General features: G+C 39.1%; 1 protein-coding gene across 4 annotated transcripts in view; it reads left to right on the top strand.

Annotated features, from left to right (window-relative positions):
• Positions 1–479: 479 nt before the first annotated feature.
• The window catches only part of TIPRL (TOR signaling pathway regulator), a 38,354-nt gene continuing 19,963 nt past the window's right edge, over positions 480–18,870 (top strand). The window contains exons 1-4 of one of the 4 annotated variants that reach the window (XM_049112347.1): positions 480–520; positions 6,904–7,083; positions 7,766–7,865; positions 17,657–17,788. In XM_049112347.1, coding sequence (XP_048968304.1) covers positions 495–520; positions 6,904–7,083; positions 7,766–7,865; positions 17,657–17,788 — 438 coding nt within the window. In that variant the 5' untranslated portion in view covers positions 480–494. Of the gene's footprint in view, positions 789–1,593; positions 1,936–6,903; positions 7,084–7,765; positions 7,866–17,656; positions 17,789–18,870 lie in introns of those variants that run through there. The other 3 variants (XM_025430448.3, XM_025430449.3, XM_025430450.3) reach the window with 3 other exon arrangements.

Raw genomic sequence — 18,870 nt, 5'->3', positions numbered from 1 at the left:
ATTTCTCCCGTGTTGCTTCCACTATACCAGGGACCTAGAATAGGAAAGCCTTGAACTGTCCGAAGTCTGAAATTTTTGATAAGGAGTCTTAGTCAACAATTGTTAGATGTCCACTTCTGAATCACGTAACATTTGGTGCTGGACCTCTCAATTCTAAGGGATTTCTGGGTTTTTGGCCTCAACAGAAAAACATACGGCATTTTCTCTGCACGCTGATTCGCCAACATGGACGTAATCACAGCACTTTGCGAGTTCTGTAAAGATCTTGTTGAATTCGCCTCCATCACGGCCGTTCTGTGAAAATACTCCCAGGTGACGTCATCCAAGCAGTCTGGCGGGAGGGGCGGTGCGTCATTGACCACACCCCCTGCCGCCGAAGCCCCGCCCCTCAGTAGTTTCGCCCCCTTTTTTGTTTTCCGGTGCCTCGTGACGTAAGACGTAGGTCACGCAACATTAGCAACTGGCCCCGGAAGTAAAGCTCGAAGAGGCGGAGAATGCGGAAAGGAGGGCCGGCGTCCGGGTAGGGCGGCAGGGGGCGGGGCGGCAGGGGCCGGGCATGGTAACGGCTCGGAAGCCGAGGGGGCTGGGCCTGGCGGAGGCGGAGAAACCCGTGTCTGCCTTCGCCGCCGCTGCCGCCGCTCGTCCAGCGTGTTCCGTGAGGTCAGCGCCGGCGCCGCCTCGGCCATGATGATCCACGGCTTCCAGAGCAGCCACCAGGACTTCTCCTTCGGGCCCTGGAAGCTGACGGCGGCGAAGACCCACATCATGAAGTCAGCGGATGTGGAGAAGTGAGGCTCCGGGGCTCCGGGACTCGGGGCGCGGGCCGGGAGCTGGGCCTGGGCGGGAGGCAGGGCGAGCCGCGCGCAGCCAACCCCCGGGGGCGGGGGCTCCGTCCCTGAGGATGGGACCCTCGCGCGACGCGGAGAGAATCCTGGCGCCACCCCTGTCCTTCGGCGGGGGTCGCCTGGCGTGCGTTCGTGCAACTGTCAGTCCGCCCGGGTTTGAGCGGAGCGTGACTGTGCTGGTGGACTTCGCCCTCGCCGGACGTCCCTACCTGTCCCAGCCTGCGGCTCCTTTCCACCGTTTCTTTCCGGGCGGGGGCGGGGGCGCGGGTGGTGGTGGTGGCGGTGGTGGCGGGGGCGATACTTGTGCTTGGTTTTTAGAATGTCAGGTGCTGTGCCAGGACTTGAGATACGAAAGGTGGAAGAGCCTCTGCTTCCAGGAATGCAGCCTTATGGGAGAGCCAGGCCTTTGTAACACCGTGTGAATAACTGAATAACATCTTTATCAAGATGTACAGGCGGGATTATTTGAGACCGTTGGGAGGCACACGGGCTCCGGGAAATTCGGATGCCTGAGTGAATCTGGATAAAGTCGACGGGATGGGGTGGGGATGGGCGCACGTGTGAAGCCCCGAGGCCAGGCATGGTGCGAGCCGTGCGGCGTTTGTGACGCCTGAACTGAATTTGGACAGAGCTTGGGGGCGTCGGGGACACGTGTAAAGCCAGGAGCGCGAGCCTGGGTTTTTTTTTGAAGAACCGTTTGTTTCTGTGTGGTTGCAGCGTGGGGTTCCAGAGGGGGAGTAATGGGAAGTGGGAGGTAGGGCCCAGGGGAGTGGAGATGGAGGGAATTTGTAGGCCAGGCTAAGGAGTTAGTATTGTGTGTGACTACCACCGGTGTGATTTTATACAAAGGAGTGACATTGTCAGATGTATACTCTGAAAGATTTCTCTGCGGGTGATGTAGAGGATGGATTGGAGGGCTGCAGGACTGGGAAAGGAGACCCGTTAGAAGAGGAGGCAAAAGGGAGGTTTTAGAAGGTTAGGTACCTGGATTTGATGGTTGACAGCAAGAGGGAAGAAGGAGGAGGAGTCTATAGTGATGACAAGATTTCTTGCTTGAGCTATTGCACGGGAAGCTTTGTCATTGAACAAGGTGAGAAATAGGAGGAAGAACAGATTGGGGCAATGATTGAATAGAGGATGAGTTGAGATCGCCGAACTGTGTGAGTTGTGTGGGGGTCATAAAGTGACCGTGCGGCAAGCATTTATCTTGGACCTCAACATGACTGTCCATGGGTTTAGGTTTGGGTATCATCAGCTTGTATGGCACCTGGAGCCTTGGGAGCGGACTAAATCTTGTAGAAGTCATCCAGAAGAAAAGGAAAAAGTTACGGGATGGTAGTGTAGGGCACACTTGAGATTTAGGCAGAGGTAAGTGACCAGGGAGTCATGAAAGGATGTTTAGCAGTGTAAATTAGAGACTAATTATTTTACATATATAACTGGAATATTTTGTAGGATCACCAGATTTTTCCGGATATACTGGGGAAAATTCAGAGAATCACATCTCATATTATTTCATATACATTGTTCAGTAGTTACAATTTACTTAATTGGATGTTTTTTATGGAATATTTATTCCAGTATACTCAATCTAAATCCTATTAAATTTTTAAAGTGTTTAATATTTTCTTTTTTTAAAAGATTTTATTTGTTCATGAGAGACACACACACACACATAGAGAGAGAGAGGCAGAGAGACACAGGCAGAGGGAGAAGCAGGCTCCATGCAGGGAGCCCAACGTGGGACCAGATCCCAGGACTCCAGGATCACACCCTGAGCCAAAGGCAGGCGTTAAACTGCTGAGCCACCCAGGGATCCCCTAATATTTTCTTTTTAAAAATTTTGTTTTATTGTAGTAGGAACACTTAACATGAGATCCTCATTCTTAAATTTTTTTCCCCTTGGAAGTTTGTGCTTTTTTCTTGGAAATATGTGTGTATATATATTTACATCTATATCTTTATCCATTCATCTTTCGATGGATACCCAGGTTGCTTTCATATCTCAGCTATTGTAGATAATGCTGCAGTGGACATAGAGTGCATGTATTTTTTTTTTCAAATCAGCGTTTTTATTTAGTTCAAATAAATACCCAGAAGTGGAATTGCTGAATTATATGGTAGTTTTGTTTTTAATTTTTTGAGGAACCTCTAGGGTTCTTCAAATCGCTGTACCATTTTGCATTCCCACCAACAGGGTGGGAGGGTTCCCTTTTCTCCACATCCTCACCAACACTTGTTATTTCTCGTCTTTTTAATAATAGCCATTCTCACAGGTGTGAGGTGATATCTCATTGTGGTTTTGATTTGCATTTCCTTGATAATTAGTAATGTTCAACATCTTTTCGTGTGTCTCTGTGTCTTTGGAGAAATGTCTTTTCAGCTGCTCTGCCCATTTCTAGATTGTTTTTGTGTGTGTGTGTGTATTGAGTTGTGTGAGTTCTTTATATATTTTGGATATTAATCCCTTATTGAGTATATCACTTGCAAATATCTGCTGTTCAGTAGATTGTCTTTTCATTTTATTGATGATTTCCTTTGCTCTGCAAAAGCTTTTTAGTTTTACATACTCCCATTTATTCTTGTTTTTGTTGCTCTTGCTTGAGGAGACATATCCACAAAATATTGCTAAGACTGATATGAAGGAGCTTATTGCCTAATGCTTTCTTCTAGAAGTTTTATAGTTTCTGGTCTTACATTTATTTTTTTTAAAAGATTAAAAAATTTTTTTATTCATGAGAGACAGAGAGAGAGAGAGGCAGAGACATAAGCAGAGGGAGAAGCAGGCGCCCCATGCCCCACAAGGAGCCCGAAGTGGAACTTGATCCTGGACCCTGGGATCATGCCCGGGGCCGAAGGCAGACGCTCAACCGCTGAGCCACCCAGGCGTCCCTGGTCTTACATTTAGGTCTTTAATCTATTTTGAATTTATTTTTGTGTATAGTGTAAGGAAGTAGTTCAGTTTCCTTCTTTTGCATGTGATTTTCCAGTTTTCCCAGCATCATTTATTGAAGAGACTGTTTTTTCCTCATTGTATGTTCTTGCCTCCTTTGTCAAAGATTAATTGACCATATAAGTGTGGGTTTAAAGATTTATTTATCTGAGAGAGAGAGATCATGTGAGTGGACATGCAAACAGGGAGGAGGAGGAGCAGACGGAGTGGAGGAGGAGCAGACGGAGTCAAGCAGACTCCCCCCTATTGCCGAGTCTTATGTGGGGGTCAGTCTCACAACCCTGAGATCATGACCTGAGCTGAAATCAAGAGTCAGAAGCTTAACCACCTGGGCCACCCGGGAATTCCATAAGTGGGTTTATTTCTGGACTCTCTAGTCTGTTTCATTGATCAATGTGTATGTTTTTGTGCCAGCACCACACTGTTTTGGCTATTATAGCTTTGTAGTATAGATTGAAATTAGGAAGCATGTTACCTCTAGCTACTTTCTCAAGATTGCCTTGCTATTCAGGGTCTTTTGTGGTTCTCCTCTTAACAAATTTTTAAGTGTATAATACATCATTATTAATTATGGTATAGTGTTGTACAGCAGATCTCTAGAGCTTATTCATCTTACTTGACTAAAGATTTATGTCTATTGATTAGTAACTTATTCCCGCCGCCAGCCTCTAGCAATCACCATTCCACTGTTTGATTCTACAAATTTGACTATTATTATTTTTAAAAAGCCTTTACTTATTTATTTATATATTTATTTATTTTATATATAGAGAGAGCATGTGCGAGCAGGGGAAGGGGCAGAGGCAGAGAAGGAGAGAGAATCTCAAGCAGACTATGCGCTGAAGCGCAGAGCCCAGCTTGGGGCTCAGTCTCTCAACTCTGAGATTATGACCTTAGCCAAAATCAAGAATTTGGCATTTAACCAATTTAGCCACCCAGACACCTCAAAATTTGACTATTTTAGGTACCTCATATACATAGAATCATGTAGTATTTGTCTTTCTGTGACTGGCTTATTTTACTTAGCATAATGTCCTCAAAGTTCATCCATGTTGCATATTGCAGGATTTCTTTCCTTTTTAAAGATTGCCTTGTATTCCATTGTATGTATAAATCATGTTTTCTTTATCTCTATATCTGTGGATGGACACTTAGGTTGTTTCCAGATCTTGGCTATTGTGAGTAGTGTTGTAGTGGACATAGGAAGGTTAATTTCTCTAGCACTTAGTATTTTCTAGCTCCTAATAACTAAGAATAAATTTTATTCACATTTATGATGAAAAATTAACATTATTAGATATCATACTAAAGATGTAACTTAAAATGTTAGATCACTGATATATATACATTCAGTTTTTTTCTTACTATTGTATCATAATCATTTTTTCTACTTTATTATATTTTCTCTTTAAACATTTCTGATGATCCTATAATATTGCATCATATGGATATACTGTAGTTTATATAACCATTTATTTATTTATAAATGGACATCCAAGTACTTCTTTTTACTATTATAAATAAGATGGTTATGAGTATTAAAGTGTATAGCTTTTTTCTACACTGGGGATTCTCTCTCTTTTTTTTTTTTTTTTAAGATTTTATTCATTTATTCATGAGGGACAGCGAGAGAGGCAGAGACATAGGAAGAGGGAGAAACAGGCTTGCTGCAGAGCCTGATGTGGTCTTGATCCCAGAACTCCGGGGTCATGCCCTGAGCCAGAGGCCAATGCTCAACTGCTGAGCCATCCAGGTGTCCCGGGGATTATTTCCTTATTACAGATTTCCCAAAACGGATATTTTGAGTCAATATAAATTTAAGTTCTTGGTACTTATTGCTCAATTGGTGCCCCAGTGGACAGAATGTACATTGACACAGTCCTTCCAGAAATCCATGTAAGCAAGTGCTGGTTTCCCTCATTAGTACTGGCGCTTTTGCCGTCATCACCACCTTTTAAAACTTGTGACAAGTTGAAAATTATATTAGAAAAGTTGTTTTCTTACAGGAAACAGGCTAATATAATTGTTGTGGAAGAACAAAAAGTCTATCAGAAACATGAAGCTTATGGAACCATAATACTGTGGTACCTTAAGTCATCTCCTAGGCAGTCGTAGTAGAATTAGAACCTGTATTTATTCTTGATAAATAATAGAAGTGGTGGTGGGCCTTCTGTGATCCAGGGGTGAAACAGATGTTTCTAATAAGAATCAGTATTTTTTCTTTTGTTTAATTTGTTCATGCAGGATTTTTTTGCTTATTTGTTTTTAATATATATGCAAGATTTAATTGGTATATATGATTAGAAATAGATCTAAAACAATTGGAAAAAGGGTAATTATGGTCTTAGGATATGTATAGATCCTTTGTTGGCTTTATGTAAGAATATATCTTTCAATATGATGTTATTTTACCTTACCTAACAATAATAGCTGTGTAGCTATTCAAAAATCCAGAAGTCTTAAAAAAGAAAATGGAAAAGAAAGGCTTCTGATCTGCTAGAGTATCTGTCATAGAGCACTTGCACTGAAGTCTTGTGCTTTCTTTTGGTCCCTTAGAACTTCACTCAGAGCACATTCATTTTTATTTATTTTTTTTTTTTTTAAATATTTTTGAGAGAGGGTAGTTGTTTTTTTTTTTTTTTAAGATTTATTTATTTATTTATTTATTTATTTTTTAAATTTATTTATTTATTTTTAATTTTTATTTATTTATGATAGTCACAGAGAGAGAGAGAAGCAGAGACACAGGCAGGGGGAGAAGCAGGCTCCATGCACCGGGAGCCCGACGTGGGATTCGATCCCGGGTCTCCAGGATCGCGCCCTGGGCCAAAGGCAGGTGCCAAACCGCTGCGCCACCCAGGGATCCCGATTTATTTATTTATGATAGAGAGAGAGAGAGAGAGAGAGGCAGAGACACAGGAGGAGGGAGAAGCAGGCTCCATGCCGGGAGCCCGATGTGGGACTCGATCCCGGGACTCCAGGATCGCGTCCTGGGCCAAAGGCAGGCGCTAAACCGCACTCAGAGCACATTTAAACTTTTGCCTCTGTTGCACACTTTGTGATTATAACATATGGAACTATCACCTGACTTTTGGTTATGCGTAGGTTAGCTGATGAATTACATATGCCATCTCTCCCTGAAATGATGTTTGGAGACAACGTTTTAAGAATCCAGCATGGCTCTGGCTTTGGGATTGAGTTCAATGCTACAGATGCATTAAGATGTGTAAACAACTATCAAGGAATGCTTAAAGTAGCCTGTGCTGAAGAGTGGCAGGAAAGCAGGTGAGAATCCGGGCAGTTACGGGTTAAATGAAAAAGAAAAGTGGAAAGACATCTTCAGTCATGTTTTGTGTATTTTATTAGAGTGAAAGGCAAGTGTTATTATTAAACTTGGTAGTTCAATCATTCTAGGATTCATTTTTCTCTTCCATAAAATGGAGATTAGTTACTCCACCTATTGAATACTTGTTGAGTTAATTGAATTACAGTTGAGCTGAGCTATGTAAGGTTTACATTTTTTGAGCTTTCAGTGTTCTTTAGTGAAGAGGGGGTACACTGTGTACTTTAATGTTCCTGTTTTTGAGAAAAATGTTTACTTGTGATTTGCATTGTAAATGTGAGGAACTTTGAAATAGAGAAAAATGTATTTTCTTTGATAATCAAATTAGCAATTATTATCTATTATGTACTAGGTACCTTGGAGGAATCAACTTTTAAACCATGCCCTTAGGCAGTATACAGACTAATGGGAGAGACTTTATCAGCTATGACAAGTTTAACAACAAATATGCAGGAAAAAAAATATGCAGGAAAAACAAGAAAGATCTTGTATTAGTGAATTTTGGCAAATATATATATTAGGATATTTATATTATTCGTAGAGTGTAATTTGGTGTGTTATATGAATACAGATGGTCTATATTCTGCATCACTGATTATAATCCTTCTCATTTTGATATTTGAGGACGGAGGGTGAACACTCCAAGGAAGTTATTAAACCATACGATTGGACCTATACAACAGATTATAAGGGGACATTACTTGGAGAATCACTTAAGTTAAAGGTAAATCTTATTTTTTGCTTTTATGATAAAGTCAATAATTGTCTTGGGCAGTCTCAGCATTAGAACTTTTTAATGGTTATTTTTGCTGCTACTTTCATCCCACTTTCTATTGAGGAAAGCTTTAGAACCTAATGTGAAGGGATTTTGCTTTTTGATTATAAGCAAAAGATAAGAAGGCCATAGTGGAATAGTTTTTATTCTCAAAGTATGTTTAGTAGCAATAGCAAACTGCCTTGATGTTACCATTATTTTTCAAGAAGCATTAAAATATGTATCTGCCCTTGGTATAATGAATTAGGCAACTTAGAACCTGCTGGTTAGCAGCTTACAATTGTACAGATGAACAGGAAGGTGGGCAGATAGGACTTCTGGTCAGACAGCTTGGGTCTTTGTCCTGCTTGCACTGTCTGGGGCCTGGTATGACTCTAGGAAGCTACTTACTCTGAGTCTCAACTTTCTTAGTAAATTGGGTAAACAGAAACAATGACCTCCCAATAGAGTTTTGATATGAGCTAATTTGTGGGAAAGCTCTCGATAAATTCTAAAGCTCTACATTAATCATGCATCTGTGTAAACTGTGCTTAAGAAGAGATTGACTTTATGGTGAATGACGCTGGGAAAGTGGAATTGGTATGTCTCATATTAGGAACTTTTGAAATCCTACAGTTTGACTGAAATGAAGAAAATTTGGCTTAGGTTGCATTCTCTAATGATCACATTCAATTACAGAGAACAAAATCATTTTAGTGTAAATAAAGTAATTATTAGAGACCCTATATCATATGTTGGCTCTTAGACAGAAATGTTAAGGAGATAGAGCTATGTATGGGCTCCTTGTCTCTGCAGGGATCTTTAGAGTCTTGGAAAGACAGAAGTTCATGGAAGGAACTCTGTTCTCTTTAGTTTCTGCCTCTCATGTAATCCAGGGTTTAACTTTTTCTCTGCTGCTTCCAAGACAATATACATTTTTAGAGAGAACATGTATGCATTTATTCATTCATTCACTCATTCTTGAGCTCTTCCTCTGAGCTATGCACTAATTCTAGGAGCTGTGGATACAGCAAAGAACAGAAATCCCTCCTTTATGGTCTAATGGGGAGCAAGGTTCTTTCAGTCCCTAATACTTCCCAGAGTAATGTTCTTTCTTCTGATTGAGAAACTTTGTAAAGAACATAGTCCATTTGATCTTTCATTGCCAGGAATAAGGAAATGGGAACTTGTTTTATTCCTTTGTAGGAGTGATGACTTACAAAAGGCCTCCTGTGGGTTATGAAGTAGCATTAGCTGTGTTGGAGGAGCAAGAAGCACAGCAGTAGAAACAGGGAGGATGAGAGTTGGAGGTGAAAAGCACGTGTGTTCAGTACTCTTACTGACACATTCACCTGAGATGTAATTTGTTTTGAGGTATTGTTGACAAATGTCAGTGTGAACACCCCCTCACTGGTAGTAATGAGCTCAGGCTTTGGCAGGCCTGGGTTCAAATCCCAGAACCATTACTTAACTTGGAAAAGCAGTTTATTTATTTTTTATTTTATTATTATTTTTTAAAGATTTTATTTATTTATTTATGAGAGACAGAGATTGAGAGAGAGGCAGAGACACAGGCAGAGGGAGAAGCAGGCTCCACCCAGGGAGCCCGACGCGAGCGAGACTCGATCCCAGGTCTCCAGGATCAGGCCCTGGGCTGAAGGTGGCGCTAAACCGCCGAGCCTCCGGGGCTGCCCAGAAAAGCAGTTTAATCTTGCTAAACATTATTTATCACTTTGGTAAACTGGATAATAACAGTTGTAAGGAAATGATTATGTAAAGTGTTTAGCACAGTGTCTGTTACATAGCAAGAGTCCATAAATGGTAGCTGCTATTATTATTATGATAATATTATATCTCAAATGTCAAGGGAACTAAGTTAATACTGAAATACCAAGACCAAAATATTAGACTAGATATATGCCAAGATACTATCAAAAGATATATATTAGGTATTATTGAAATACCAAGACTAGATATATTGTTTATTTTTATTTTTATTTTTTTAAAGATTATTTATCTATTTATTCATGAGAGACACAGAGAGAGAGAGCGAGGCAGAGACATAGGCAGAGGGAGAAGCAGGCTCCATGGAAGGAGCCCGATGCGGGACTCGATCCTGGGTCCCCAGGATCATGCCCTGGGCTGAAGGTGGAACTAACCGCTGAGCCACCCGGGCTGCCCCTAGATATATTGTTTAAATATTTATATTTGCTTTATGATCTAAACAAGTTGATGGTTATGTTCGTTTATTGCCCTAAAAAATCAAGTAACTGTTTTCTAGGCAAAACTGTTAGAACTTTGTTGCTTAATCCTCAAAATAACCTTATATCATAGGCATTCTTATCCTCATTTTGCGGATGAAGAAATGGGTTCAAGATCTTTTTTTTTTTTTTTTTTTTTTTTTTTTGGGTTCAAGATCTTAAAGTATGTATCTCTTAACAACATAATACCAATGTGGTAGCTTATTGTTAAGCATGTTTGTTGTATGGGGAAGATCATCCTATAGGAACATTTTCTGCTTTTGACTTTCTCGATATGTAAGGATTTTTTTTTTTTTTTTTTTTTTTTTTTTTTTTTTTTTTTTTTTTAATTTTTATTTATTTACTTATGATAGTCAGAGAGAGAGAGAGAGAGAGGCAGAGACACAGGCAGAGGGAGAAGCAGGCTCCATGCATCGGGAGCCTGATATGGGATTCGATCCCGGGTCTCCAGGATCACGCCCTGGGCCAAAGGCAGGCGCCAAACCGCTGCGCCACCCAGGGATCCCGATATGTAAGGATTTTTTAACCTATATCATTACTTGGGATTTTAAATTATTTAATTCTTCACCTTTTCTGAAAACAAAAGTCCTGTTATGTATAGAAAATATATGCCCATGGAAGAGAATATATTTTATATGAATAATAAGAATGTCACAGAATGAGACATTAGAATGAAGCCTTTCCTTTTGGCCTTAAATTCTTGCCTTTTAATTGCTGGAGGCTGCTGGTGTGTGTGTGTGTGTGTGTGTGTGTGTGTGTGTGTGTAGCATTTCTCACCCTTCTTGGGTTGTTTTGCCGATTACTCTGTGAGTTGTAGCATAGTGTAAGAGAAGAAAGTCAGTCATAGACTTTTGTACTGCCTAGATTCAAATCCAGCCTTGCTATTTATTAGCTGGGCCACCCTCGGAACATCTCTGAGATTATGGTGTAAGAATGTTATGAGGTCAGATGCTTGATATGTACCTGACAATATGTGGTCGTTTTCTTCATTCCAGTTAAAAAATAAATTTACTTTCCAGGAGACTAGAAGTGGAAGACTGCCTCTTCTAGTTGTATTGCCTTTTAGGAATAGAATGTGTATGATGTCCATGCATTTAAAAAAGCATTTGTAGGGATGCTAAAAAAATGCTTTTTTAGGGATCCCTGGGTGGCTCAGCGGTTTAGTGCCTGCCTTCAGCCCAGGGTGTGATCCTGGAGTCCCGGGATCGAGTCCCATGTCAGGCTTCTGCATGGAGCCTGCTTCTCCCTCGGCCTGTGTCTCTGCCTCTCGCTCTCTCTTTCTCTATGTCTCTCATGAATAAATAAATAAAAATTAAAAAAAATAAAAATAAAAAAGCATTTTAAAAAAAGATTTATTTGAAAGAGAGCGAGAAAAAGAGATAGCTGGAGCCGGAGGAGGGGCAGAGGGAAAGGGGAAGAGAGAATCTTCAAGTTGACTCCCCACTGAGCCTGGAACTAGACAGGCTCGATTCCAGGCCCCTGAGATCATAACCTGAGCTGAAACCAAGAGTCAGATGCTTAGCTAACTGAGCCACCCAGGTGCCCCTAAAAAAGCATTTTTTTTAAAAGCATGTTGGAACATTTGCAAATTCATTCAGTGTAAATTAATATTTTGAACTATTTTCCTCTTTCCTTTTTTTTACTGTAATAAAAAACATATTACAAAATTTGCCATCTTAATTTCTATGTATATTAACTTAGTGTTAAGTGTAATCATATTGTTGTGCAACAATTTCCAGAACTTTTTCATGGTGAAAAACAAACTCAGTATCTGTTAAACAATAACTCCCCACTTCCTCCTCCCCCAGCCCCTGGCAACCACCATTCTATTTTCTGTTTCTATGAATTTGACTACTCTAGATACTTCAGATAAGTGGAATCATACAATATTTGTCTTTTGTGACTGGCTTATTTCACTTAGCATAGTGTCCTTAAGGTTCATCAATATAACACGTGTCAGACTTTCCATCATATTTAAGGGTGAATAATATTTCTGTATACTTGTATACCATATTTTATTTATCCACTTATTCATCAATGAGCATTTGGGTTGCTTGTCCTTGGCTATAATAGTGCTATGGACATAGGTGTGCAAAAATCTCTTTGAGATCTGGCTTTTAGTTTTTTGGTTATATACCCAGAAGTGGAATTGCGGGATCACATGACAATTCTTTTTTAATCTTTTGAAGAACCTTCATACTGTTTTCTACAGTGACTGAACCATTTTATATTTCCATCAACAATGTATGAGGAATTTTGATTCGTACTTCTCTAATGATTAGTGATGTTGAGCATCTTTTATATGCTTATTGGCCATTTATATATGATCTTTAATATCTTCAGCTTTTCAAAGTACATTTTTAAGGGGGACTGTATAGACTTAAACATTGGAAATGAATGGACTTTATTAGTCTAAGGCAAAAGGAGCGATAGAAGTATCATATCCTAGTTGATAAAGTTTTTTTCCACAGGGGTATGGGTTAACAATTCTTTTTTTTTTTTTTAAGATTTTATTTATTTATTCATGAGAGACACACAAAGAGAGGCAGAGACATAGGCCGAGGGAGAAGCAGGCTCCCTGCGGTGAGCCTGATGTGGGACTCGATCCCAGGACCCCAGAATCACAACCTGAGCCAAAGGCAGACTCTCAGCCACTGAGCCACCCAGGTGTCCCTGGGTTAACAATTCTGATATTATTTCATTTTGCAAGATGAAAAAGTTCTGGAGATCTGTTTGACATCAATGTGAGTATAGTCAACATTACTGAATTATAAACTTAAAAATGGTTAAGATGGTAGATCTCATGTTACATAGTTTGGCTGCAATTAAAAAAAAAGTTAAACATACAGATACCGTATAACATGCAATTCTGCTCCCTTGGTTTACATTCAAGAGAATTGAAAACATATCCATGCAAGAACTTGTACCCCACTGTTCATGGCAGCATTATTCATAATAGCTAAAATGTGGAAAACACCCAAATAATCATCAGTGGATAAGTAGAACTGGTGTATCTAGACAGTGGAATATTATTTAGTCTTGAAAAATGAGTGAAATGCAATACGTGCTGCAACATGGATGAAACTTGAAACATGCTAAGTGAAAGAAGTCAGACACAAAACACACATGTGTGATTCTAGAATGATTTACAGAGAAGGCAAATTTGTAGAAACAGAAATTAGAGTAGTGGTTTCCAGGAGCTAGGGAAAGGAGGGAATGAAGAGTTACTGCTAATTAAGGTATGGGAGTTTCTCTTTGGGATAATGCAGTGTTCTGGAGTTAGATAGTGGTGAGGAATGTACAATCTTGTGAAAATACTAAAAACCACCGAATTGTACACTTTCAAAATGTGAACCTTGTATAGTATTGAAGTTATATCTTAATTTTTTTAAAAAAAGAAAAAAAATCACTGTATAACAGCAACTTCACTATATGTTCCTAATGGTATGTACTATAGAAACAAAAAGAAAATATTTTTTCTTATATGTATTACATATATATAAAGATAAATATATATCTTTACACACACAAACCACTTGATTTTTTTTTTAAGATTTTATTCATTTATTCATGAGAGAGAGAGAGAAGCATCAACACAGGCAGAGGGAGAGGTAGGCTTCTTGCAGGGAGCTGACATGGGACTTGATCCCGGGACTCCAGGATCAGGCCCTGGGCTAAAGGCGGCACTAGACCGCTGAGCCACCCGGGCTTCCCAAACCACTTAATTTTTAAAGAGGAAATTTTTAAGAAGGAAATTTAACATAGGGTTCTTAGCATTTACCATTGATTAACTTTGTACAATAAACTAAAAATATTTTTATAAGTTGAGTAATTTCCTTATCATAAGCCTTCATCTGATGTGAGGGAGGTCCTATTTGAAAGAGGTGAGTAGGACTCACTTTTCTTGTAAGGTATCAAGAATGTTTGTAGTATCCCATATCTTTTTTAAGCCAATAACTCAGAAAACACGAAGGTACAGTTTAATGAATTGTGAAATGTAGCCACCCAGGAAAAGAAATAAAATGCTGCAAGCACCCTCCAGCAGGACCCTTCCTGATCACAATTCTTTTTAAAAAATATGTTCTAGTATGATTTGAATTTTTTTACTTTAGCCTTTATTTCCTTGGAACTAGTGTGCATTGTTGTTTTACAGCTTTGGCCTCATTTTCAGTATCTGGAGTCCCTAAGGTCTTTTATTGTCTTGTTATTTCTGTTAGTTCTGGTTTATGGTGTCTAAGCTCCTAATACATCTCCTTATTTTTGTTTAAATCCCAAGATGATGATTTTTTTTTTTCCTCAGAAGAGATTTTTGTCATTTCTAACAGTCACCTGAGGAGGATATATATTTTTTAAATATTTTATTTATTTATTCATGAGAGACACAGAGAGGCAGAGGCACAGGCAGAGGGAGAAGCAGGCTTCCTGTGAGGAGCCCAATGCAGGACTCGATCCCAGGACCCCGGGATCACAACCTGAGCTGAAGTCAGACATTCAGCCACTGACCCACCCAGGCGTCCCCATCTGAGGGTATTCATGTCAAGGACATAGTTCTACAAACATTCTGTAAAGATAGTAAATGTTGTAGATTTTGAGGTTTATAGAGTTTATGATACAGCTGCTCAGCTGTGCTACTGTAGTTGAAAGCAGCCATAGACAATAAGTAAATTAATAGACAGGGCTTTGTTTTGTAAACTTTTACTTAGGAACATGGAAATTTAAGTTTCAGATAGTGAAATATATATGAATTCATATATATATTCATAAAATGAATTTGAATTTCATGTGTCATGAAATATTATTTTTAAAAAATTTAGCTGCTTTTTCCAGTTATTTAAGAACAGTAAAAATGATTCTTAGCTCACAATTCATGCAAAAATAGGTGATGGACCACATTTGGCCACATTTGGCCCAAGGTTTGGGACCAGTATTTGAGTTTATTGGGCTGGTAATATAGGAAGTTGTGAAACCAGTGTTGCATTAGAAGGTATCATCCCAAGATTGGGAGGGGCGCAGGGAATTCTCCCCGGTCCTTCCATTGAGCAGCAATGGAGCCAAAAACCTAGCAGAGCTGAGCTTCTCCCCTAGATCAGCCATTCCAGATACCTCCAGGCCCAAACCAACCAACTCCAGGCTCACTTGCACTTTTTCTGGGCTCCAGTCCTCTTTCAGAGCTCAGTCTAGTAATTCTTCGGCATCTTGACCATTTGATGTTTTTAAAAAGTTACTGTTTTTCATCCAGGTTTTAAGTTGTCTTCAGCAAGAGGATTTGTCTGGGTTTTTTATTCTGACATTGTTAGAAGCCAGAAGTGTTTGATCTGTTTTAAATGTAGCTGTTAGTTTTGGGGTTTTCCCTCTTTTCAGATTCCTGAGTTTAGGGAGGACATAAATAGAATTGAAGAAGAGAAAAGAGAAAAAGAAAATATGTTTTAAATGTATTTGTTCTTACAAATGAAGAAGATAGTGTGAATTAAATATAATGAGTATCCCTAACCCATGTTTTATCTAATTGTTTTCTTTCTCTTTCAAATATTTTATAAGAATGTTTTCTATTTTATTTTTACACTTTATATTTTATAAGAATATTTCAAAAGTAAATGGCAAAAGCTATAGATTCATTTTCACTGGTCACTTATGAAGGTATATATGAAATACTAGTGAAATATTAGCCTTTTACTAATGAGAAAATTGATAGAATGATTGGTTGATTTTTTGGAAGTCAGGTGTTTTTATAAGGAGGATCTTACAAATGTGTTCCTTTGTAAAGCTAAATAAAAAGTAAGGAATTAAGGGGATCCCTGGGTGGCTTAGCGGTTTAGCGCCTGCCTTCAGCCCAGGGCGTGATGCTGGAGACCCAGGATCGAGTCCCACATCGGGCTCCCTGCGTGGAGCCTGCTTCTTCCTCTGCCTGTGTCTCTGCCTCTCTCTCTCTATCTCTCATGAATAAATAAATAAAGTCTTAAAAAAAAAAAAGTAAAGAATTAAGAAGTTGTGTTTATTTAATATTGACTAAAGTTTTATGCTCTTGGGCAGTCCTAGAAGCACCAGCTTTTGTCTTAAATAGAATACAAACATACAGGTGACCAAGACGTTGGTTGTATGCTGCCCTATTGCCGCTCCTCATCTCCCTTCCCACTCCCAGTTTTCTCCTTTGTATGTAGTCTCAGGTCTGCTCCAGATACATTTTGGAATAAAATTACAGAGAGCTTTAGCTCTCTGTGAGTGAGTGAACATGGAAGAATTATGGACATTTTTTCACCTCTTGGAACTCCTATACACACTGCTACTTTCTTTTTATCATAATCTTTCCCCTCTACATCATATAATACTCCTTTAGACTATTCCTTTTTTTTTTAATTTTTTTTTAATTTTTATTTATTTATGATAGTCACAGAGAGAGAGAGAGAGAGGCAGAGACACAGGCAGAGGGAGGAGCAGGCTCCACGCACCAGGAGCCTGATGTGGGATTTGATCCCGGGTCTCCAGGATCGCGCCCTGGGCCAAAGGCAGGCGCTAAACCACTGCGCCACCCAGGGATCCCTCCTTTAGACTATTCCCCAGTTATAGTCTCTTGAACATCCTTTATCATGTTCTTCTAATTCTCATTCAGTTTTCTCAAACTATTCTCCATTTGGTAATGCTATCCATGAGTCAAACAAACTATTTCCTCATGGCGACTATGTAAAGTAAAATAATAGCTACTGTTTATTGAACACCTGTGGCTTGACAAGCATTGTTGTGCTTATTTATGATACAACTATGCCAAAGAATAGAAAAGCTGAACATTTTTTAGTGAAATTGGGTGGAGTAAGGAATGATCTCAGATCATACTCTACAGCTGTTAGGAGACACCTGGACTTAGTGAGCTGTGTATATGACCTGTCTTATTAACATTGTTGATCCTCTTGTTAAGTTCTGAATATGTGTGCCTGTGAGCCCCAAAATAATATAGTGGAAAAAATGACCAGCATCGTCTAAAGCCCTTTGGAATGCTAGGAGTTTTTCCCTCAGAATTTCTCTGAAAGTTCTTATTTACCTCATTATTTAAAGTACTATTTGTAAGTTCAGGGGAGCGAGGCTGGGAATCTAAAATATGTAACAAGATTCAAATGGGAATTTTTAAAGTTCCAGACCAGTGTTTTAAAAGTGGACTTTCACAGCACAAAACTGCTTTGGATGTCTATGACAGTAGTAGTTCATCACACTAATTTTCAGATGATTAATTTTCTCATAATCACAACAGAACACTTGATTTTAATTTGACTCATATGAAAGATGATGAATTTTGACTCTATGTTTTGTGAAGCTATAGTTCCAGCCATCTCTAGTATCTTTTTTTTTTCAGAAACAAGGAATGAATATAGCTCCTCTTTTGTGTCTACTGATGATAGCCAAACGTAGAACTGTGTGTCTGTCTATGCAGAAAAGGCTGGTAGGAAAGCTTTTCTTCTGTGTCTAGCTTTATAAATGTTTATGTGTTCCTTCTTAAATTTTTTCTTTCAGGTCGTACCTACAACAGATCATATAGATACAGAGAAATTGAAAGCCAGAGAACAGATTAAATTTTTTGAAGAAGTTCTCCTGTTTGAGGATGAACTTCATGATCATGGAGTTTCAAGTCTGAGTGTTAAAATTGTGAGTACTATGATTTTTGCTTCAAATTAACTACTTTCTTCCATTCTTACCATTGGTCAGAAATATAAGCCTCACTTAGAATCACACTGTCTTAATATGGTATCATGTGAAGTATCACTTGTGTCTAGAGTACATCTTCATATCCACTACAAAGTTCACAAAATCTTGGTATACTCCTAAGACTTTAGTTTAGCAGAATACTTTCTTTTAAGAGGTGTCTGGCTACTTTGTAGTTTGCTTACTATTTAACTTGAATGAAAATTATGACTTAATTTTCACTGTTGAATGAAATATTATATTGAAAGGATCTGCAGACAGCACCATGGATGTTAGAATTTCAGTGTACCAGAAATAGCACTTCCATCTTCAGCACAAAGGCGGAAACCAGAAACAACATTTGTAAATTCCCTTCTCCCTTTGTATTCTTTTCTATCTGGAGGACACACCACTTCCATTTACAATGTTATTGGTGGAACATGTTTAAAAAGAATAACAGGGGCACCTGGGTGGCTCATTGAGTTAAGCATCTGCCTTTGGCTCAGGTTATGATCCTGGGGTCCTGGGATTGAGCCCCATGTCGACCTGCTGGCTCAATGGGGAGTCTGCTTCTCCCTCTCCCCCCCTGCTCTCTCTCTCTTTCTCTCTCACTATCTTTCTCTCTTTCAAGTAAAATAAAAAATTTTTAAATCTTTTTAAAAATTAATTAAAATAATTAATTAAAAAAAAGTAATACATAGGTCATTAGAAGTTACTTCTATGTGTTTACAAGTAGGTCATAATTGGGGTTCTAACACTACAGAAAAACTTCAACTGAGACTTTGTATTACATGCCTTATCCCTCAAGACAAGCTAAAATGTCATGTCCTCTGTAAGGCACACAGCAGCTCTCCTAGGCAGAATTAAGTCTTCCTCTGCCAGACCCCTATAAATGCTTTTTTAAAACCCCTCGATTATAGCGCTTACCATAAGGTCTGTCAAAGACAGGGCTCCAGCATCAGCAATTGTTCTTGGAGCATAATGATTGTAGATGTTGTGATTGAAATGATAAGGTATGAAAACAATAAATCAAAATAGCAATATAG

The sequence above is a fragment of the Canis lupus genome, chromosome 7 (genome assembly GCF_003254725.2).
Source record: "Canis lupus dingo isolate Sandy chromosome 7, ASM325472v2, whole genome shotgun sequence".
Taxonomy (NCBI): Eukaryota; Metazoa; Chordata; class Mammalia; order Carnivora; family Canidae; genus Canis; species Canis lupus.
The sequence above is the reverse complement of the archived record's forward strand: the minus strand, read 5'-3'. Positions and strand labels throughout refer to the sequence as shown.